Below are 23,972 nucleotides of genomic sequence, written 5' to 3' on the forward strand. Positions count from 1 at the left end.
CTGACATAGAAACATGAGGTTTTTCCAGATAACTTGTCAGCATTTAGAAGGCATTTGTAGAATCGTCCTCAGGTCTAAATGGGTTAAAATGATTTAACTCTTGAGAGCAAGAACCCGGTCAATGACGTATACAGTATAATGGTTGAAGTGGTTCTGTCACAGCAAGGTATCAATCAAACACAGATTATATATACAGGAAAATGACGAGCCGACAGAAATGTCATGTTGATTGTTTCGATACTTTATTAGTCAAAAGATTTTTAATAGGACAGAGGTACAGTAAAACGCTATAGGCCAAAGGGATAACACACAAAGACGTCCCTGGGGAATTGTTTCCGTTGTGGTTCTGCAATTAAAAAACACAATCGTGGGGAAAACAAAACTCTCCAATTGTATTGCAGCACATTGCATGCAGCGTTATACAATATATATTGCTTTATTGCTGTCTTTTTTTTCTTTTCATCTTTATAGTTTTATATAGGTTCACTATATCAGTGGTTCCCAAAGTGTGGTCCGGGGACCCCCAGGGGTACCTGAGGGAGTTCCAGGGGGTCCCCAGCTAAATGATAGTTTGGAACCAAATGGACCATTACGGGTCTGTAACTCAGAGTGTACAAATGGAACCAAATGGACCCTAGCGGTTCCATTTGTACACTCTCAGAGTTAAATTAACATTGATTTTACAATATAAATTGGGGTCCCAGAGATAGAAATGCCATTAAATGGGGGGTCCGTAGCCTAATGCATGTCAAACTGGGGGTCCTTGAAATGAAACGGGTTGAGAATCACTGCTAGAGCCGTAAAATACTGCTCCCATGGGGGTCCCTGGCATATGTTTTCAAATGGGGGTCCGCGGGGCTAATTAGTGTCAATTTGACATGAAAAGGTTTGGGAACCAGTGCACTATATTAGTCATTCAATGTCTTAATTGTTATTTTCTGAAAGATTAGGATGAAAGTCTCCCAAGAGATACTATGAGATAGAACATTAATGATTCAATAATAGAATAATGTGAATGCACATAGAATGTTGATGGTCATAAATGGTTGCAATGTTAATATCATAATACACATTTAACCCATTCAGGCCTTGCGTCGAAATTTAAAAAAATCGTTTTCTAAATCATGACCATTTTCTGAAAGATTTGAGGCACATTTTAACGATTTTTCAAAAATAGCAGACCTACAAGTTCATAGCGCGCCACTCGGTGGCGCGCTATGAGCTTGTAGATCTGCTATTTTTCAATAGCTAAATTATAACATAATGTATGCAACCACCAAAAGGGGTTCCCGCTCAAAATGGGTTAAGAAGAAAAAAAGCTTTTTTTTAACTGTTTGATAGTCAAAGCAGGTTTACTCTTTTCAAACACTTCCACTATTGGAAATACATTTATAATTCAAGATACGGTGGGAAATCATTTACATAATATCCTAACCTTTTTTAATGACAATCGTCTTGTTCATAATTCATGCGGTCATTAGACATACGACTACACACAGTAAATTGATTCAAATTAAAAAACCTTTTAAAGCCATCTACTTCTACACTTTTTACGGCCACTCAAATGCAAAATGCATTTAACTTTTTCAGTAAAAGCACACAACAGAACTCATTCACCACCTTATGGCAGTGAACGCAGGTCATCCTAATATCAATAATACATTCATAGAACTTGTACAGTAAACAATGTGACGGCAAAAGCAATTAGTGTCTTTGCTCAGGGGCACTTTGACACGTTGCTGTCCTGGAATGGAACCTGCCTGGGACAACTGGGGGGCCTACCGGCTCCCCAGGCAAGGCTCTCTTAACCATTCAGCTATGGCAGCTATGAGTCGTTAAGATTGTGACATTATCAAACGTATGTATAATCAAAACATATCAGACTAGTCTACGTCAGGTGTGGGCAACTGGCGGCCCCGGGGGGCCACATCCGCCGATCTACAAGCTTGTAGATTGGCTATTTTTGCTACGACAGTAATATATGGCCCTAGGGAGTGAGTGTGGAAATATAGTGTCCCTCTCCATCGTCAAAGTTGCCCACCCCCCTGGTTTACCAAAAGGAAATGCGTGAATCGAATGCTGTCCATCTGACCCAGAAGCAGGGATTCAAACATCTCCAACACCGTCCAGACAGAGGGGGAGGGAGGGGATATCAAAAGCTAAAAGGCATGGATTTTACTCCCCATTTCCCCTCAACAAATCAAACCCAGACTCTACTGCATGTCAATCAACAGTATCCGCTTTAGAAGGCTGCATCTCAAGGGGCGTTATATATTATATCCTCCTCCCAAGTTAAAAGCTCATCGGCTGGTGATCTGCGCGGGCGACTGGGCCCTGGTGGCAAGGTTCTTGCGCGTGACCGTGGAGCAGCGGGTCAGGATCTCCTTGGCTTTGGGCCTGGGCGGCACGCGGGGGGAGGTGGGCCGCTTGTAGAGGCTGGGGTCCGAGGTGGCGGGCATCATGGACGCCCCTATGTTGGGACTCAGGTAGTTGCTGCTCAACTGTCTCCCCGTCGGCGGGGGGGGAGGCGGCGGCGGGGTGTAGCCGAGGTGCGGCTGTGGCTCGTCGGCGCGGTCGGTGTGGCCGCCGTCCAGGTTGAAGCCGGACGAGGCGGACGAGGAGCTGAGGCCGTCGATGCTGAACTCGCTGTTGTCGCTTTCGCTTCCGAAGCTGTCCTCGCTGCCCACCCGGGTCTGACCGGTCCAGCGCTGCCTGCCGCCGCCCCCGGCGGCCGCCGTCTCGCTCTCATCCTCCACCGTGATGACGGGAGTGGTGGGACTAGTGGGTAGGTTGGCCCTCCTCACCACGGGAGTGCTGGCCCCCACGGGGAGCGTGCTGTCCATCTGACTGGCCAAATATACCAACTGGAGCCGTTGAGCGTCGACCACGATGCTGGGCACCGAGCGTGACCGTTGCTTTTCCGCCGCGGGCAGCTGTAGCCGGGCAGCTGTGGCCGAGGAGGTGACGAACCGCACGGCACCCTCGACCTCCGGACCACCGCTGTGCTGCTGGTCCGTGGGGGAGACCCTGGGAGAGTGGTTGTGCTGCTGCAGGACGACGGGCGAGACGCTGCGGCTGCGCGCCGCCGATAGGATGTCCAGCGTGTGGCCGCCGCCGCCGCCGCCGCGGGGGACGGCACTGTGACTGCGAGTGGAAACGACGTCCAGCGAGTGGCTGTGCTGCACCGTGGGGGAGACTCTGGGAGACGGCGACGTCACCTCCAGGGAGTGGCTGTGCTGGAATTGGGGGGGGAAACCGCCGGGAGCGGGAGACTTTACTCTGCTGCCGGCCAGGCGGTTACAGGGGTTGGTGTACGGCTGCAGGAAGAGAGCGGGGACGTAGCCTCCCTTCCCCTTGTGCCTGTTGTGGACAGAAGAAGAAGAAGTGAGGGTCAGAGCTCTGGGTGATTGAGATTGTGTTAACCCATTTTGACCTGGGAACGATTCTACAAATGACAGTTTTCTGAAAAACCTATGTTTCTATGTCAGTGGTTCTCAAACTATTTCATGTCAAGGACCCCCAGAATGATATGTAATTGGCCAGCCGACCTCCATCTGAAAATGTTGTTCCAGGGACCTCCCCAGAAGCAAAGATTTGAGTTAAAAATGTTCGCTCTGGGCCTGGGCCGTGGCTCAGCGGTCCAGGCACCTTGGCTGGTAATCCAGTCTGCCGGTGTGCCGCGGGTTCGACTCCCGATCCCGACGGCCTTTTACTGCATGTCACCCCCCCCGCCCATCTCTCTCCCCATTTCCTGTCAGCCTACTGTCTGTCCCTCCATGAAAAAATATAAAATAAAAGGCGAAAGCCACAAAAAAAAAAAGTTTGCTCTGAAAGAATATATATATTCAAAGATTTGTGCCGCATTTTCACGATTTTTCAAAAATAGCAGACCCACAAGCTCGTAGGTATGAGCTTGTAGATCTGCTATTTTTCAATAGTTAAAGTATAACATAATGCTTAAAACACCAAAAGGGGTTCCCGCCCAGAATGGGTTAACCCCTTCAACCCGGCCGTCCCTATTCTTCTGGTCCTGCATGGGCCTTTGCTGTCATCATAATAGGTGAACATTCAGCAAAGACTTATTGTAGATCTGGTATATTTGTCATAGAGATTGGGTGTAAAAGGAATACAGGAGGTCATTACGACGGCATCACAGCCCGCCAAAATACATTTTAGTCTGACTACATCAACTATAGATTTAGTCGACTAAAATCTTATATTTAGTCGACTAAAACTAGACTAACAGTAAAACATTCCAGGTGACTAAGATGTGTTTAAAACTAAATGAAAACTATTCAAGAGACTGTGACTAAAACTGAAATCAAAATTTGCTGCCAAAAACAACACTATTTGGAGCAGTAGTATTCACTATCCATCTGGAAGAACAACATGGCACTTATGGTATCGTTACGTAAATATCCACAGGTTGACAAACTGGACATACTTGTCTCTTTTATGTTGTGGAAAACATCCATAGACATTCCAACCTGAGAAAATATACCTGTTCTGATCTGGTCTGTACACCCCTGGGGGGGACTATAGCGTGTGAAAACGTGTACGTCACCAAGAGGAGGGCGGCGTCTGAAAAGCTAGGGACAGCCCTCTCGTGTGCATTAAATTCTAGCCCACATCACTCAGATAGATAGATATGTCATGTTTTTGTAAATATTGAGCTCGTTCTTGGCGACAACATAGTGAACCAACACCAGGATGGATAGAAAGAACATCGGGCCCAAATACATTACAAGGACAAGGAAAATGTTGTGAACAAACACGGCTGTGCTTAGATACTTTGTTGAACGTTATGTCTCTGCGCCCGTGCGCCGTACAGCCGAGATCCAAGCCATTCTACGTCTTTTTGTAAACTCGTCAATCTGGGTTCCTTGATGCTGTCTCCATGCTGGAAAGCTGAAAATCTAATTTCGTTTTCTGGCTCATTCCCTCGACGTGACCTGCTGTGGCACTTATTTACTGAGCAAGTCTGCACCATTGTGAGGTCAGTTTAAAAAAAGAACGTATACAAGCACACTGGATAGTCGCTCAATGTAAACAAACCAGACAAGCCAACAAGTATGGCGGCCGCTACCACGTGACACATATGTTGACGCCCCTTCCAGGAGATTTTGGTACACACTATAGGGTCAACTGGGGTTAATGCACCACTGTGTCTGTGCCTCCCATCAACTCCCATCACTATGTTGATGGTTAATCCGTCTTGGCAATCTTTGACAATAAAGCAACGCATTTTTGCAACAGAACAAAACAAAACAAGATCTCTGGCTTTCTCTGAAAGAATATTGTGCAATGCATTATATTTCTGTCAGGCTATTAATCTACAGCTAGAATCTGCAGCTTGCTTCAGAGGAGTGTGAAGTCAACACTCGACACGCAGCAGGAGCAGAACAATGTGTGTAGTATGCTCATGGCATTGTATTCATTCAGTACATTGTATTCATTCAGTACAATGGAGTGGATGTCCTCATATGTTGCAATGTCTGTTTCTGCATTTTTCCGTCTGTTTTTGCGAACGCCAGTGAGCCTTTACTATGAGACCTAGCAGAACATGTCTGTCTGTCTGTCTGTCTGTGTGTGTGTCACGCTGTAAGCTAACTAGCCCTAGTAGCGTGTGTGTGTGTGTGTGTGTGTGTGTGTGTGTGTGTGTGTGTGTGTGTGTGTGTGTGGTGTGTGTGTGTGTGTGTGTGTGTGTGTGTGTGTGTGTGTGTGTGTGTGTGTGTGTGTGTGTGTGTGTGTGTGTGTGTGTGTGTGTGTGTGTGTGTGTGTGTTTGCAGAGTTATCTGTGCATGTATCGATTCGTCACTGATCATAATCAAAATGTGTGCATGTCTTTGGTCTGATCTGTCATCAAAAGGAATTGTATCTTATCGTTTTTCCAAAGGCAAGGATGCCTTAGTTGTTCAATGTCCATGACAGGCACAAAGAAAACACTCAGTCATCGAGCTTGTAGATCTTGTAGTTGTGGCAAATCTGCAAACAAAATGCTTACCACTAGCTTTCTTCACAGATGTGTTCATAAAGGTGTCTACTATCACAGAAAAATGTGTTCCAACCCAACTCCCTTGGGAAACTTTGTGACAGCTGCTGAAAGTTGGGGTACCATTATCAACCAATATAAGGCAAAACAAATTCCAAATTTCATTATACTTTAAGTAGCATGTGACGTGTCAAACTAGGGGGTTTTCAAGATTCTGAATCCATTGCGAGCATTAGTTTTGCACAAAAAACACTCCTTTGCCTAAAAATGCCCATAGCCGTCATCACAAATGTGATGAGGTCAGCACATTTGGGCATATTTGGGCAAGTGGCTATGGCCGAATTTAGCCCAAGGAGTATTTTCGTGCAAAACTCATGCTTGGAATGGATTCAGCATCATGAAAACCCCCTAGTTTCCTAGTTAGTAGTCAAATGCTACTTAAAGTATAATGAAATTTGGAATTTTTTGCCTTATATTGGTTGATAATGGTACCCCAACTTTCAGCAGCTGTCACAAAGTTTCGCAAGGGAGTTGGGTTGGAACAATTTTTTCTATGATAGTAGACACCTTTATGAACACATCTGTGAAGAAATCTAGTGGTAAGTTTTTTTTTTGCAGATTTGCCACAACTTAAGCTAACTTTACCTAACTAATACTTCCGCGTGATGCTCTGGTATGATCAAGTAGGGAATTAATTTACAAGAAAACACAAAAAGTTAAAATATGGGCATAAGTGGTCTCTGCCCGACACCAACAAGACCAACGAGCTTGTAGGTCTGCTATTATTTGAAAAATCGTGAAAATGTGGCGCAAATCTTATATATATATTATTCTTTCAGCGCGAACGTTTTTAACTCAAATCTTTGTTTCTGGGAGGGTCCCTGAAACAACATATTTTCAGATGGGGGGTCGGCGGCCAAATACATGTAATTTTGGGGGTCCTTGACATGAAAATGTTTGAGAACGATATAGAAACAGAAAACTGTCAGGATTTGGGTTAAAGACGCATGTTGCTAGTATGCATCTATAGGCTCATTCCTATGTTAATGTAGCCTGATTATCAGACTGTAGCTCCACTCAGAGAGTGGGCGGGGTCTTTGGGCTGGATCCAGGCTAATGTTAATGCACGCTGGTGTGACAGTCGGGAAGCCTTTGCAAACTGTGTTGAGGTGCGAAATAGTTTTTTTTTTTTTTTTTTTTGATGCGTGTATGCGCGTGCTCCTGGGCATGGCTCGGTACCGCGTGCAACGACCAATGCAACCAATAACAGTGGCTTTCAGAAGCATAAGCGTATAATATACCTGATGAGCCACCAGCCGTTGTCAGACTTCTGCAACACCTCCACGCGCGTGCCGATCTCCACCGACAGCTCGTCTCCCTTGGTGGCCTTGTAGGTCCTGACAGCGATGTACTCTGCACCTGAAGGTGAACACACACACACACACACACACGTATGTGATATCATGTATGTATGACATCACAGAGTACAGCAGCCACATCTCTTGTAGTAGCCTGGCTAATAAGCCAGACTAATATCACACAACACTGTCGCGGTATATCAGTCTGGGCTGGCTCCACTTGGATTTCATTTCCCGGGGAACATTTTCTCTTTGACGCAATTGGTCAGAGCTACTGTCAGTCAAAAGTCTCAAGCATTGAACGTCACTGTACCAAAGCCCGCCTATATTGCATACCGTGTCCCGATTGGTCCGACCTGTTCTCTGCTGTAGGAAAGAGGCGTGCTACTGAGCCTCGCCAGACCGTAATCCGCTGGTAGGCAACTTTTTTTTGCCAACGGCTGATTCGGTCTGGTTTATTAACCAGGCTACTCTTGTAGGCCTTTATACTCTCACATTTTGAGAGAGAGGCAGAGTTTGATTTAAAGGTATGGTCGTTCTGGGTTTTTGTTGTTAATGCTCTATTATATATTCTGACAGTTATTATTGCGTCAGTAACAGGGTCTCCCTGTCTCTTCAGTTCTGAAAATACAGGAAATACATTTTCAGGTGGGTTGCCAATTTCAGTCAATCAGGAGAGAGAGAGAGAGAGAGAGTACTCAAATTTCATGAGCTTTAATTTTATTCCTGTTAGAATTTTGTCTGAGCCATTTCCTTTGTGTCATCACTTCCAATTGCACTCGTTTATGCTGTGTGAGTTCTCTCATCTGATTGGATAAAATGTGTATATCCAGACTTGGAAAATGTATTTTCTGTTTATTGAAGAGCCGGAGGGACATGGAGACACCTGTTACTGAACAAACACTATACTCATTGAGTACTATCACAATATAGAGCTGCTATTATTTAAACACTCATGTGTTTGTCAGTGTTTTTTGCACTACCTCTAAGCGTTGATAGGGACTTACCTCCCCCGTGAGGACCGTCCATATCGTCGTCTTCCTCATAATCATCATCCTCGTCATCAACAACCTTCTCCAGGTAGGGAGCAGGGAACCAGGCCATGTGCTTGCTTTCGTTCTCCACCAGCCACCAACCTGGCAACATAAACCATGACAGTTGAGATTAGAACTGGGTCGCCATTATGATATTTCCATAATTGCGATTTACGATTTAATTGCGTTTCTGTTGTTGGATATTGGAACATTATGAATGGAAATTAATTACATTTTTGTTTGGCTTCGTAAAACAAAAGGTGGACAGATATGGCAGATATGACAAATAACTATTTTGTAACTTTGTACTGCCCAAAAAAATAATAATGTCGAGAAAATAGCCGATCTATATAAGCTCAAAACGTGTTCTGCTTGTAGATCTGCTATTTCCACTATTTTATTTTTTTAAATGTTTGAAAATGTGCCAACATGGAAACGATTATGCAACATTAGGCAATCGTGTAATAATAGTGACAGGCCTATACAGTCGGTGAGAATATAGACATCTTTCAGCCACTGATATAAATCGCGTTACGCATTGTGACTTCGTCCATCTATCCGTCAGCACTGGTTGTGATGTCTTGAATAGAGTTGAATGGAAAGAGGGCCCTCTGACAGAAACAAGGAAACAAGTCAAATGACAAGAGGAGTTATTGTCACCACCAGAAGAGGTTGATATCAGATAAGCGGGGCAGGAGATTGATATCAATTGAGATTGATATCCAGGGTATTGGTCTCACGATCAGAGATCTCCACCTGTGACAACCACACTGTTGTTGTTGTGAATGAATGCATGGGACTCGAATGGAAACAAGACCGCAAGGTCTTTCTTCGGTGCTCCTTATGGACCAATGCTGTGCTTGACTGTACACTGTGGCGACAAGAGGTTCAAGAGGTAGAGCAGGTCGTCCAATGATCCATGGGTCGGCGGTTCAAATCCCGGCTCCTCCTGTCTACATGTCGAAGTGTCCTTGGGCAAGACACTGAACCCCAAATTGCTCCCGATGTGCTGGTTGGTACCTTGCATGGCTTCCGCTGCAATCGGTGTATGAATGTGTGTGTGAATGGGTGAATGTAATGCACAATCTATGTAAAGCGCCTTGGATAAAATGCACCATTTACCATGTACTGTTTGCATCTTATTATTGTCTAATAAAATGATCAATCAATCATCAATCACCTGCTGATGAATCTCATCTGAGTTCAATGAATGGGCCGAATCAATTCTGATATTTATTGATGCCTGAAGAAGGTCTTTGACCGAAAGCGTTTGAGCGTATGTGCTCAAAGGGAGGGCAAAAGAATCCCGAGATTCTTTGCGAAGCCCCGCGTGGAAGCATGAGCGTGCGTCACAGAGAGCATGTTCGGGTCTGTAAGTCCCGGAAAAGATGCGCTGTGATTGGCCAGTAATCACTTGAGTGGCAGCGCTCCAACGAACTGCAGTGGCCAATGAAGCATCTATTTTTTAATATCTATGGCCCGTACAGGCATTTCGGTATAGGCGGAGATCTCCGATCAATCATGGCTATCAAGCCTGGTCAACATAATGAATTGCATTTTTATAGCGCTTTTCCAAGTGCTCAAAGCGCTTTACAATGGTTCATTCATTCATACATTGGGAGGTGAAGCGGCGAGCAGTCGACGCCAGCGTCCTCACTTCCCACATTCACACACCAATGGTGGCGAGCTCACACCGACCGAATCATTGGAGGCAATGTAGGGTTCAGTGTCTTGCCCAAGGACACTTCGACATGTGGACAGGAGGAGCCGGGATTTGAACCGCCGACCCAGGGATCATTGGACGACCTGCTCTACCTCCTGAGCCACAGCCGCCCTACATACACTCTGACTATATCTAAGTCTGGCTGATAGCGAAGACTGTCTGTTGATGGGTAATATGGTACCTGCTTGGTCCTTGATGAGCACCTCCAGCTTCTCGTCCACGGCCACCTTGAAGGCTCTGTTCTTGGTGTCCTTGGTGTCGAATGGTGCCACGCAGCGGTACGTGCCCGTCACGAAGGGCTGCGTGATGTTGGCGGCCTGGTTGAAGTGGCTACGGCTGCCGCCTCCCTCCAGCTGGTCCGACGGCACGATCATGATGCTGTTGAAGACCATGAGAGAGCCATGAGTATATACTGTACTGTATGCTGCTGTACGCGTGCGTGCGTGCGTGCGTGCGTGCGTGCGTGCGTGCGTGCGTGCGTGCGTATATATAAAATATGGATAAAGGGTTTCAAATGATTGTGAAGTACCTGGAAACCCCTTAGTTGTATTGAGACCCTACAGCTGTTTTTTTGCTACTAAAAGTAAGACTAAGTTGCTAAAATACTTTATAGTCTTACTAGAATTACTAAAATTACTAGCTTTGATTTCTGGTTTATAGGTTTAGGTTTATTCTAAGTGGGGAACAAAGAACCTTTTTTGTGGGGTGGGGATAGAACCTGGGGAACATATATACCCTCCCGATTTGAGAACCACTATAGAGCGTCGCAGTCCCGCCCCCTACCATGGACCAGGAAATGATTCTCCGATCATTTTCCTCATAGACATTTCAGAAAGTATTTATTTAAAGACGTTTACGCCGCGGACAAAGCCAACTCGAGTCGTGACAAATCATGACAACAAACACAATTGTTGGGGCCGAAAAAATAATTAGAAAGAAGAAGCAAACGGCAGGTTACAACACTTTTTTTGTTGTTTTTCTTCTTTGTAATTATTTGTTTGGTCCAAAATATTGTTGTCATGAGTTGTCACGACTCGAGTTGGCTTTGTCCGTGGCGTAACCGTCTTTAAATAAATACTTTCTGAAATGTCTATGGGAAAAATGCATTGGGATTCATTTCCTGGTCCATGGTAGGGGGCGGGACTGCGACGCTCTATAGCCTGGCCTGAAGTAGGTTTATTTCCCAGGCTTTACCAGTTCTTGATGAAGTCCTGCTGCAGGTCCTGCTCCCGGGGGTGGAAGAACTGCGTGAGTTCAGAGTTCTGGGTGACCTGCGGGTCGCAGCACAGCAGGTCGTTGCAGTACTTCTCCAGGAACGTGCAGCGCTGGACGGACCGGCTCGGCCCTTTCTTCTTCACGTTCCTCTTCATCTTCACGTCTGTTGGGGGAGAAAGACACGCGAGACCATGCAGGGAGAGTGTTAGAGAGACTTTTAGACAAAAATAGCGAAAATAGCAGATCTACAAGCTCACAACGCGTCGCGCTGCGACGCGTTGTGAGCTTGTAAATCTGCTATTTTCGGGGGCGCAACCCGTGCAGCACTCTTTAGCTAAGTGGAGATGCGGTGTGTGTAACTAACGACATGGATTTCTAAACAAATTTGTTCGACGCGAAATGCTGCGTTCAAGTTCAGGAGACTTCGGGGGGGAAAAAAGGAATTCTCCTGAATGCTTCCATTCAGGAGAAAGGAGTGGAAAGGAGTGGCGTTTTGCATTTCTTTCACCATAGTAAATGCTGTATTCGTGGTCTGGAGAGGGCGGTTGTTTTACAGACGGGTAAAGGGCAGGGGCTGAATTAAGCCCCCTTTTGATGTCTATGTGTGCATGTCCCTGCACGAGACATCGACCAATCAATCAGTCAATCAATCAATCAATCAATCAATCAATGTACATCTATAATGTCTGTTGTAAAGACACGCGAGACATCAGTCAAATAGTCAATTAATCAATCAATCAATCAAACTGCATTCGTAAAACACCTTTCATGCATTTGGGTCCCTGGAACAATAACATATTTCCAGATGGGGGTCTGCGGCCAAATACAGATAATTCTGGGGGTCCGACCACCACTGACATAGAAACATATAGGTTTTTCATAAAACGTTTAGGATTTAGAAGACTTTTTTTTTTAAAGAATCGTCCCCAGGTCTAAATGGGTTTGAATTGGAACAGCTCAGAGACAGAGACAACGTGCCAGAGGAGGATCCAAGCATATTGCAGCTGGCAGGTGCATTTCCATTGTTATTAAAAATCACACCCGTGTGAACTGAGTGGTGCAACACTCCTCTCCCCCTGCCCCTCTCTCTCTCTCTCTCTCTCTCTCTCTCTCTCTCTCTCTCTCTCTCTCTCTCTCTCTCTCTCTCTCTCTCTCTCTATGTAATTAGCAGGCAACAGTGCAACACTATCTCTCTCTTTTGCCCCTACTGGTACTCATAGTCACATATAGGTTAAGACGCACCACTCAAAAAAAAGAAGAAAAAGATCTTAACATCAATTCTAAAACTTTGACAATCAATGCGGGGGGCATACATTTAAGGCCCAATATTTATACAAATTGCTACAAAAACCTATGATAGGCTATATCCATGGTCGAACATTATTCATTTTAGTTGTGTTACTAAATAACTTTGTTATAGCTTACTCGCAATCAGCTTATTTTAAACGGAACTAGGAGATAGAAATCTCACAAACAAACATATAGGCCTACCTCGAAATTTGGGGATAGTCCTGTCCGATTTCTTCAGTGGACTGGAAGGTGGAAAGATTTTCTTCATCCGTTTCTGCAATTAAATATATGTATTAGCTTATTGCTACGTGAACTTATATGAATATAATACAATATAGAATTGAAACAACGTGCATGGGCTGCTGCTACTGCGTGCGAGAGAGACTTACGTGGATTGCCGTGAATTCGTCGACGCCTCGGTAAACTGCAATCTCGTTCTGGTCCGACCAAAGCACCTGCGCCATGTACAGCTGCGAATGGAAAAAGTGTATAAGATTTGAATCCTGGACGCGTTTTTCGGAAAACCGATGGAGAAACGCCGCTAAAGAGCGCGTTTTTCGGATTTTTTGCGGTGTTTCTCCATCGGAAAAATACGCTATTCCAATAAATATTCCAATAATAATGATAATTTGTTATGTTGCATGTTAAGGCTATCGATTTTCTTTGGTTCAAATTAGTGTTAAATAACTATATTCTGATATATAGGCTACACAATGGACTATGGAGTGTTTGTTCAGTAACAGTAATCGTATATGTCTCTACAGCACTTTATTAAGCAAAAGAAGAACAAAATAAACATTTTCAGGATACCAATTAGGCCTCAATCAGGATAGAGAACTCAACGTATCTGCTCGTCTAATGAGCATACAATTGGAACTGGAATTGCCTATACAGGCTTAAAGGCTACTATAAAAATGAAGCTGGTGTGATATCCTAATTGTATTTTCTGTTAATTAAAGAGAGATGGGGAGACTTGCCTGGGTCCTGTTACTGAACAAACACTCATAAGTCTATAATGATTAGCTACTATATCACAATAGTGCTTTAACCTTTTAACAAAAAAAAAGAAAAAAAATAGGAGAGAAGGAAAAAGAAAACTTTTTGTTTTAACGCCCAAACAATATCACTTACTCTATCTTGATTAGCCTTGGTTCAGCCTATCATACGTATATTTGATCGATTTTGACATTTTTTTTGCAGATATAGGCCTACGGAGTATAGACCTATAGCCTGCAGTATAAAAGGCAACTTGTCACTTGATCAAATACATTAGGCTAACTATATATAGGCTAACGAGGCTACTTTAATATAAGACTAGAATAAATATCTCCACTTACTTTGTTCTTTTCGTGCAGCAGAACTCCAGAGATCCGGACACTGATAGGATACCTCGGCCCTAGCTGCGTCATCCTCCTAATATTCTGCTAAAAAAAATAATAAGCGAAGGATTCCAGGTGGCAGACTGTGCTGTAATATAGCAGAGAGAACAAATTCCCACTCCAGACAGAGACAGACAATAGAGTATACAGTATACTAGGACAGTGACTCTCTCACTATGTATAGCCTCAGTGAGACCGCTGCAGTCCGTCTGATGTGAAGTGATGCGCCACAGAGAAACAGGTGCTTTTGTAGGCTGTGCTCCTGGCAGGTGCAGGGGGCGGGGCGGGTCACGTATGCCACGTCCAGAATGTGCCTGCAGGGAATGACACATTCTGGGGAATCCACAGAAACCGCAATAAAAGGACCTGCCTCTTTAATGACCGTTATACCTGGTTCTCAAACGTTTTCATGTCAACCCAAGGACTCTAAATTAAATGCGTAATTTGGCCGCGGACACCCATGCGGCGGACTTACCATTGGGTGGGCTACAGCCCGTGGGCCCCCGACAGGGGGGGGGGGGGCTCCAATTTTTTTTTTTTAATTGTAAAGTATTGCAATCCAATTCAAGTGAGATTTATGTTTAGTTATTGTACATTTAGCATTATGGTTAAAACATTGAGAGCTTCTGCTCAGACAGTGACGCTGTGTTGTGGGGTATAGTTGTGGAAACCCCTGCCAATGTCGCTGTGTTGGCAGCGACTCTGTCTGTCTGCCTGCCTGCCTTTCTCTTTTGGGGGGGGCTGGGTACCCCAAAATTACAGCAAAATTAGAACAAAATACGCAAATTGTTTTCCGGCCGCGCGACCAAAATGCACCGCACAGCCCAGGGGGGCCCTGCAATTTTGTCTAGCCCGGGGGCCCTTGGGAGTTGGGAGGGTAAATCCGGCCCTCATGCCATAGCCTAATTGCCTAGAGACTAGAGAGTACCCCCATTTCACCATGTGTTTATAGGCTATAAGCCAATTTGACATCATATATTTGAAATGTGTTTCTCCTGTTTCTTATTTACTTTCTCTATTCTTGTGGCTTTTTTTAGCAAAATGTTGGGAGCATATAAGCATATAAATTACAAATAATTTCAACAATGTACAGTAGGCCTACAGCTGTAAACTGATGACGTGACAATACATTTGAAGTTGGAGAAGGCCTATTGTTTTCTAGAGAAAAACAAAAACATAAAACAACTAGAAAAAGTGCCCTTCTGGGCACAGGTCTCCACCAGGAGGATAGGAGTGTGTGTGTGATGTTTGGCAAAATGTTTAGGAGCAATATAAACGTGTGTGTGTGTGTGTGACACGGCTTGGCCTGTTGTAGCGCCACCATGAGGCTGATTTGAAAACTGTCAAGTGGCATTTCTTCCAAAGCTTAGTGGGAATATGCATGCACAGTTTCACCACAATCGGACGCTGCGTTGAGTAGTTGTGGCGATTTGTACAAAACGGGTACAAAGCGGGCTACTCCTGAAAAGTTTAGAAGCCAATCGTAGCCAATGAGGGTGGATGATGAGAAATCAAACAAACCCGTCTTGATTACATGACTATGAAGAAGATGTGTACCGACTTGCGTGAAATTTGGATAAATTCTGAAGGAGTAATATTAGAAAATGTGTTTGACATATGTCGGCCTCCTGGTGGCGCTATAAAGAGCAGATGTGAAAAAATCCAGGCAAAGGTTTTTCCTTGGCCTCTAGGGAGTTGGCATACAAAGTTATCCACAGATCCGTGCAGTTAGAGGTCAAAACACTTTTCGGCCAGTTATAGCACCACCATGAGGCTGAGTTGAAAATGTTCATGTGGCATTTCTTCCTCGGCCTAGTGGGAATGTGCGTGCACAATTTCACGGAAATCACACGATGTGTTCATGATTTGCAGCATTTTGTTTGAAACTGAGCACTCCTGCGAACTTTGGAAGCCAATCTTAGCCAATCAGGATGGAGTCTGAGAAATGTGAAAGACCCGTTTCGTTGAATGGCTCTAGAGAGACTGTGTACCAATTTGCGTGATGTTTGGACAAAATCTGTAGGTGTACTGTCCAAAAACTTGTTTTGCACAAAGCGGCCTCCTGGTGGCGCTATAACAGGCCGTTCTGGAAATTGTGGGGCAGAGGTTCATCGTTGGCATCCAGGGAGTGTGTGTGCAATATTAGTGCGGCGGATAACCAAACCAATTGTGCATTTTATGACTAAAGCATGAAACTTTCAGAATATCATCTACACACCCAAAGGTTTGACTTCAGACGTGGAACCACTTTCTGACTGACCTCTGGTGACCTTGAGGGGTCATTGACCTCAGAATTGCATTTTTGCACGTTTTGCTCCATTATTTTCCACTATAATAATTATTTATGTTTGTTAAATGGAAGTTTTGTTCTAATGAATGACAACTTAAACCCCAATAGTCTACATAAATGGTGAATCATGTCAACTTTTATGATATAAATGTTATGACATTGTTATAACATTAAAACATCTAGGAGAGAGAGTGCGGAGAGAGAGAGTAAGGCGGGTTAAGCTCATATATGGAAGGTATTGTGCATGTTATGACTAAAGCATGGCACTTTCTACAGTGTTTCTATATACCATGAAGTTTTTTTTTAGATGTGGAAACACTTCTGAATTTACATCTGGAAATTGTCAGAGGCTGTACACATTTCGGGCTGTCAAACCATGCTGTAAACTGCCCATGTTAAACCCAGAAATGTTTTTTCCTTTAAACTTTTATGATTAAAATGTCATCTATAGGCTGGCAGATGATGATTGTTTGCTAAAAGTTATATGTTGGACAATTTGAGTAATTAGCATAATGAGCAAATCAATTGCCTAATGAGCAAATTAACTGGAAATGGCTATCATTTTGCATCCATTGAACTGAGGTGACTTAAGAGTCAAAGTCTATGTTTGTGATATCCAGAAATGCATCTGTTATTATGGTGAAGTCATACACCCTTTCTTCATTAGCATAATTGGCATAAATTATGTAAAACATAGGTACAAATTAGGAATTAGCTATAGTGTTATTGCTTTTAGTCAACATATCAAGGTTGTTTTAGAGTCTACATCTATATTATGTTACATAAATTAATCTCTTGCCATAACTAAATTATGAAATTGTTCCTCATTTGCATAATTTGCATAAAGTATATAATAATTCGTCTTTCGGCCTATTTTATGACATGTCTAATCCATTGGAGTGACGGGGCAGCAGTGGCTCATGAGGTAGATGATCGGACGTCTTGGAATCTGAAAGCACGGCATGATGCACACTCTGCATTGGAACATTGATGAACATGTCTGTGATAAAAGCAGGCATCGAGTGTTATCAGATGCTTGTGCTTGTGATAGTGTCTCCTTACTCTCCTACCCTGTGAGAAAGTACCATGCCTAGTCTCTCAATACAGTTCCTGTTGGAACTTCTACAACCCATTCACAAGAAGGATGGCCATAGCTGAATGAGCCACCTGGGAAACAGAAGGTCCCAGGTTAAATTCCAGGCCCCGGCAATGTGTCGAGGTATACATAAGCAAGACCCTTAATCCCCAACTACCCCTGACCTCAAAGGTCTGACGGCCTTGAGCAGCAATAACATTATTGAAGCAGAAAACTGAATTTTCCAATATGGTTAATATAAGGTCTGATACACAAAGATGAAGACAAAGAAGATGTAGAGGCTGAAGGGAATGAGGAGAGAGATGATGAAGATAGTGGAAAAAGACCATTGAGTGTGAGGTTGTGGTTCTAAGTGAACTCACTAGTGCTCATTATGGTACATTTTTTGTCCACTCAGTCTGTGTCTCAGAGTAGGGCTGTGGACAGTTCAGAGACTTGCCTACCGGTGACATTGTCGGTAGGCAGGTTTTTCATTTTGAACATTTAAATGTTTTAATTTGATTTTGTATTAATGTGAGAACAATGACTTCTATAATAGCTAACTTTCCAAAAATATAGTCTTCAGTTTATATTAGCTTGGATTCTCCATCGATGTCACTGGTAGCAAGTGTTATGACAGAAATGGTACCATATTATCTCCCAACATCTCCTTAAATTCCTGCCACCTGGTATAGAAGGCTTAAGAGTATCCAACAGTTACTTCCCCCAAAACGTATGAACCCTGAAAGCTCGCCATGCTGCCTCCAAAACCAAAATCATGAGATGAATAGGGCATACAATAGCAGTGGCAGCCATTTTCGGGTTCCATCGTTCCAGACCCCATTGTTTTTTCCCCCATAGAGATTTCTACGAATATTTATATAAAAACAACAATAAGCCTATAGAATCAAGCCATCCAGGACCGTACTGAATCATGACGTTAAAACATTTGATTCTGTGATTTCTTTTTAAATATTTAATTATATAATATACAATAGCCTTTGTTTTTCACAGCATTTATGAATCCTGGATTGATATATATATTGTTTGGAAATCTCTATATGAATGGAGTCTGGATGGATGGAACCATAAAATAGCCACCACTGCTATGCCCTATAGCACCTTTGAATATACTGTAACGATATTCATTGGATATAAAAACCAAAAAAACTCATCAATCAAGTCTTTCTGTATTTTTTTCTTCCATAACTTCATTAAAAAAATATTAAGACCAATACAATAATGTTAAAATAACTATCTCTTCTGTGGTTCTTGTCATTTTTTACTCTTCGCTGCCACAAGCTCCTGTGCAGGTTTCTTGGCTTTGACCATCTCCTTATACCTCTTCATACAGTCCTTTTTGTAGCTCTATGAAGAGCTGCATCTTTATTTTATTTTGCTAGCACTGTAGAAAGTGTCATGCTTTCGTCATAAAATGCACAATACCTTCCATATATGAGCTTAACCGCTCTCTATAGATGTTTTTAATGTTATTACAATGTCATAACATTTATATCATAAAAGTTGACATGATTCACCATCTCTGTAGACTATTGGGCTTTAAGTTGTCATTCATTAGAACAAAACTTCCATTTAACAAACATAAATAATTATTATAGTGGAAAATAATGGAGCAAAACGTGCAAAAATGCAATTCTGAGGTCAATGACCCCTCAAGGTCACCAGAGGTCAGTCAGAAAGTGGTTCCACGTCTGAAATCAAACCTTGGGGTGTGTAGATGATATTCTGAAAGTTTCATGCTTTAGTCATAAAATGCACAATACTTTCCATATATGAGCTTAACCGCCGCACTATATTTGGCATCGACCGGATTAACGGTGCCGGAGATTAGCTGGTCACAGACGGAAGGACGGACGGACGGACGGACGGACGGACGGACGGACGGACGGACACACACACTGACGGACGGACGGAGTGCAAAACATACTCTCTCCCCATGCCTTCGGCCTGGTGGAGACAACTATGAATCTCAGAGGAAAACCACATATTTTCAACATTTTACTATGTCATTAATATACCTTAGAGCTGTTGTGTGGAAATAAAGAAAAAGTCCCCCCCATTCTGTGTTTCCTAGAACTGTAATAATTTTTTTCAGTATAGTTCTAGGAAACACAGAATGGGGGGACTTTTTTATTATTTCCACACAACAGCTCTAATGTATATTAATGACCTTGAGATGACACTTATGGGCTATTGTCCAGGTGTCATCATGCCAACCCATGATGCAGTGTTTAGGTGAGGTGACTGCCCATATAATCTGGACTCGCATAATATACACATTATCATATTGTTTTATGATGTGGTTATTAAATAGTTGTATGATGTGGTTATTAAATAGTTTTATGATGTGGTTATTAAAGAGAGCATATCTGTTTCAGGTAGTCTGCTTCCTTGTGTAAACAGAAAACCAAGCAGTATCATGTCACTTATAGGCTATATGTCACTTCAAAGAATGGTTTTACCTCCCAGAATATGCTGATGATTTATTTTAATACAAGATGGTCACATTGTAAAAAAAAATCACACCTGTGTGAACTGAGTGGTGTAAGGTCTTATATAGACTGATCAGCTGTGGTCTGACGTAATGTCTGACGTAATGAAATCACACCCGTGTGAACTGGGTGACCATAGCAACCATTCTCATTTTTTGGTACGAACAGACAGACAGACAAACTAACAAAGCCAGTTGTAGGAGTGGTTTACACCACTCAAAAATGGTAAATGGTAAACGGTGCATTTATATAGCGCCTTTATCCAAGGCGCTTTACATAGATTGTGCATTACATTCACCCATTCACACACACATTCATACACCGATTGCAGCGGAAGCCATGCGAGGTACCAACCAGCACATCGGGAGCAATTTGGGGTTCAGTGTCTTGCCCAAGGACACTTCGACATGTAGACAGGAGGAGCCGGGATTCGAACCGCCGACCCATGGATCATTATTGGACAACCTGCTCTACCTCTTGAGCCACAGTCTTTATAGGTATAATGTTTACTTTAGTTTAGGTTTAGCCGAGGTCTATATGCTCCTAGATTATTGAGGCACTATTGTCTTACGCATTTGATGTGTTTGTAAGTCTCTCTGCATATAGAGTGTCTGCTAAATGCCTAAATTGTAAATTGAGCAGTTGAGACGAATAAAAGTCTATATGTCGACAATAATGAATGCCACAGATGAAAAACAGTCTAAGTCCACACTATTTATCCATAATGTATAAATGATAGATAAGGGGTCAGGACAACGAGGCCTTTTCGTGGAGCTGGGGTCAGAATGAAATTTGGACTTAGACTGTTTTTCGTCTGTGGTACTCCATAATGTATACAAATTATGGATAAGGGGTCAGGACCTTTTCGGGGAGGGGTCAGAATAAATGATGGACTTAGACCGTTATTCGTCTCAACTGCTCAATTATCACTGTAAGATTACAATTTAGCAGACGTATTAATCCTGCAGAGCGACTTACAGTAAGATTAATGAACACATCTTCAATTCACCAAACACCTCATAATCATGCAGGAAACAGAATGCAATTCCATATTGTGCATCTCTTTTCAGATGGGGGTCCACGACCAAATATAATATCAATTTGGGGGTCCTTGACTTTAAAAAGTTTGAGAACCTGCACTGCCACAAACCATTTGTATGTGGCCAGTTGTTCCCAAACTTATTAATTTAAATTAAGGACCCCCAAATTGACACTAATAAGCCCCAGACCACCATTTGAAAATATATGCCAGGGACAATAAGAGATAAGAGAAGATTTTGACGGCTCGATAGCAGTGATTCTCAACCCGTTTCATTTCAAGGACCCCCAGTTTGACATGCATTAGTCTACGGACCCCCATTTAATGGCATTTCTATCTCTGGGACCACCATTTATAGTAAAATCAATGTCAATATAACTCTAACGGGTCTATTTGGTTCCATTTGTACACTCTCAGAGTTACAGACCCATAAGGGTCCATTTGGTTCCAAACTATCATTTAGCTGCAGGGACCCTCTGGAACTCCCTCAAGGACCCCTGCAGGGTCCCCGGACCACACTTGGGAACCACTGGGGTAGGCGTATATATAGGCCTATACCCAGTCTGCCTCACTGCTTCCCTCCAGGAAACGACAACAATGGTGCCAGTGTACTCTAGGATTAATTACAATGTGTTGATAGAATCATGAGCAATGAAGTGCAGCTCAGCATTCTCAGGTTACACATTTTTTGTTGTGATACGTACAGACTGTACGTGGGGTCGAATAACGGAGCATTTAATCCAAGTATAAAGTTATTTTTTAAATCTCATGGGTTGTATTGTTTTAAACTAAAGACTGCATCTGCAATGTCTCCGTTGTAATCTCTAAGTACTGGACCCTCGTCTGGTTCTGACAGACAGGTAGTGTGTGCAGGCTGGGTGGTGTGTGACAATCCTGTTGAAGTATTCCTTTGGTACGGCGACTGCGGCGGCGGGCCCGGGAGAACAAATTAACGGACACGAGACAGTATCACGCTAAGGTTCACAAAGTTTATTACACAAACAGGAAACATATATAGTGCTGGATCATAATGACGTGACAATAAGATATGAGACAGAAGAACGTGCCTACTGCAGCAAGGCTGACCTTGCTGCCGCCGAGATGTCTCTCGTAGCCTATCTATAAAGTATGCTACAGTACAGGCAGTACACAATACATATCAAGTACACTTAGTGTATATCAAGTTCAAGTACATAGACTAAGATGTACTGTGCATGGGCTAATATCATAACAGTCTCGACTCCACATCAGTATAAATGCAAACTTTGGGTGATTTATTTGATAAAAAAAAAAAGCAGTCTCTTTATTTATTTTGTATGAGTGTGGGTATCCATACATGTATCCCTTTGATGATGCAACTGGTCTGCTTTTTAAAGAAAGTACATCCTTAGCGACAGGAAACATTATGATGTAATGTAAGGAATGTGTAAAATATTCTTTTTCCACATTCTTTCCATGCAGTGGCAGTCAGAGCACAAGTCTAACATCTTTGGCAGGGAGGGCTGATCGTCAAAAGATGTGTTTCCTGCTCGGCATTGTATACATGGGTGTATGCTCATTACTCATAGACCTGTTTGATCATACTACAGTTGGGTGCCACCGATATTGTCCCTTATCATTTGACCCATTTAGGCCTGACCTCAAAATTTTAAAAGATCCTCCAGTTTTCTGAAATAAATATTTTCACGATTTTTCAAAAATAGCAGACCTACAAGCTCGTAGCGCGCCACTCGGTGGCGCGCTATGAGCTTGTAGATCTGCTATTTTTCAATAGCTAAATTATAACATAATGTTTAAAACACCAAAAGGGGTTCCCGCCCAAAATGGATTAACTGTCCTTTTGCGCAGATCACGCAAACCTCAGCAAAAAGAAAAGGACAATATCGATGGCCTCCAACTGTATATAACAGCGTCACACAAGAGTGTCAAAAGTATAGCACATCTACAAGCTCGAAATGCAGCGCAAATCCATGGGGTTTTGAGCTTGTCGACCACCTGATGAATTCCTGTTCTGTCTATAGAAGTGTCTATTTGTACGTCTCTAAATGTTTTGATGATTTGAACATGGTGGACCCTATTGGAAACAAGTGTAATGCTTAATTGGGTCGTCCACTCACAGTTAACAGCCTTTGTATTGAGTTTGTGCTTGAAATGTACTGTAATTCTGCAAACTGTTAATAAATTCTTCAATCAATCAATCAATCAATGCTACTTTTTTGCTATTTGTTCATTTGAATCCTGAAAGGTTTTGGACGTGAGGTTTCCAACTGACAGAGAGATATTTAATAAAAAATATAAAGATTGTTGTTTGTTTACTTTACTGAATACTCTGGGTTTTTTTTTTTTTTTTACCAAAGACTGCAACTTATTTGCATTATTCGGTCTAAATATGAATACAAACTGGGTGATTTATTTGATCAAAAGCAGTTTCTATTAGTCTGTGGGTATCCATACCCCCCCAACAAGTACACACCCCTATACTTCCTTACTGACAGCCAGGAAACATCATGGAATGTGTCAAATATTCTTTCCAGTGGCAGTCAGAGGTCAGAGCAGCTGTTTCCTGCTCTGTATGTAGGGCATGCGCTCTATTCATCCACTCTCAACTTGGCATCAATACAGTTTATGATTCTTATCACTGGGAAGAATCTTGTTCCTTAAGACATGTTCCTTAAACACAATGTAATGTATCTTGGAATCAGGTTGAAGTGATGGTGTGTGTGTGTGTGTGTGTGTGTGTGTGTGTGTGTGTGTGTGTGTGTGTGTGTGTGTGTGTGTGTGTGTGTGTGTGTGTGTGTGTGTGTGTGTGTGTGTGTGTGTGTGTGTGTGTGTGTGTGTGTGTTTTGAGGGTGGAGAGATAAAGAAAAAGAGAAAGAGACAGTGAAAACGTTGCTTTTGACTGGCAGTTCACACTATAGGGTGCATGATCCAAACTGTTCATTTGAGGGACATGAAGTGTCGCTTGTGTGGGAAAAGTGGGACAGGGCAGGGTTAGCAACGTATTACTTAATTTGCTATTAAATGCATTATGTCAAACCGGCTCTGGTGTGTCACTGTTTTGGTA

At 42.9% G+C, this 23,972-nt stretch overlaps 1 protein-coding gene across 1 annotated transcript; it reads right to left on the bottom strand.

The window, feature by feature from the left end:
* Positions 1-2,300: 2,300 nt before the first annotated feature.
* noxo1a (NADPH oxidase organizer 1a) lies at positions 2,301-14,129 on the bottom strand (the record flags this gene model as incomplete). The annotated part of the gene is made up of 8 exons (XM_079520918.1): positions 13,950-14,129; positions 13,002-13,082; positions 12,814-12,886; positions 11,302-11,485; positions 10,289-10,485; positions 8,358-8,486; positions 7,294-7,411; positions 2,301-3,360 (listed from the first exon to the last, which is right to left on the bottom strand). Exons 1-8 carry the CDS (start codon positions 14,019-14,021, stop codon positions 2,301-2,303), a joined length of 1,914 nt encoding a protein of 637 aa, XP_079377044.1. The 5' UTR covers positions 14,022-14,129.
* Positions 14,130-23,972: the final 9,843 nt, after the last annotated feature.

Source organism: Electrona antarctica (genome assembly GCF_951216825.1).
Source record: "Electrona antarctica genome assembly, chromosome: 14".
In the NCBI taxonomy this organism is placed as follows: domain Eukaryota; kingdom Metazoa; phylum Chordata; class Actinopteri; order Myctophiformes; family Myctophidae; genus Electrona; species Electrona antarctica.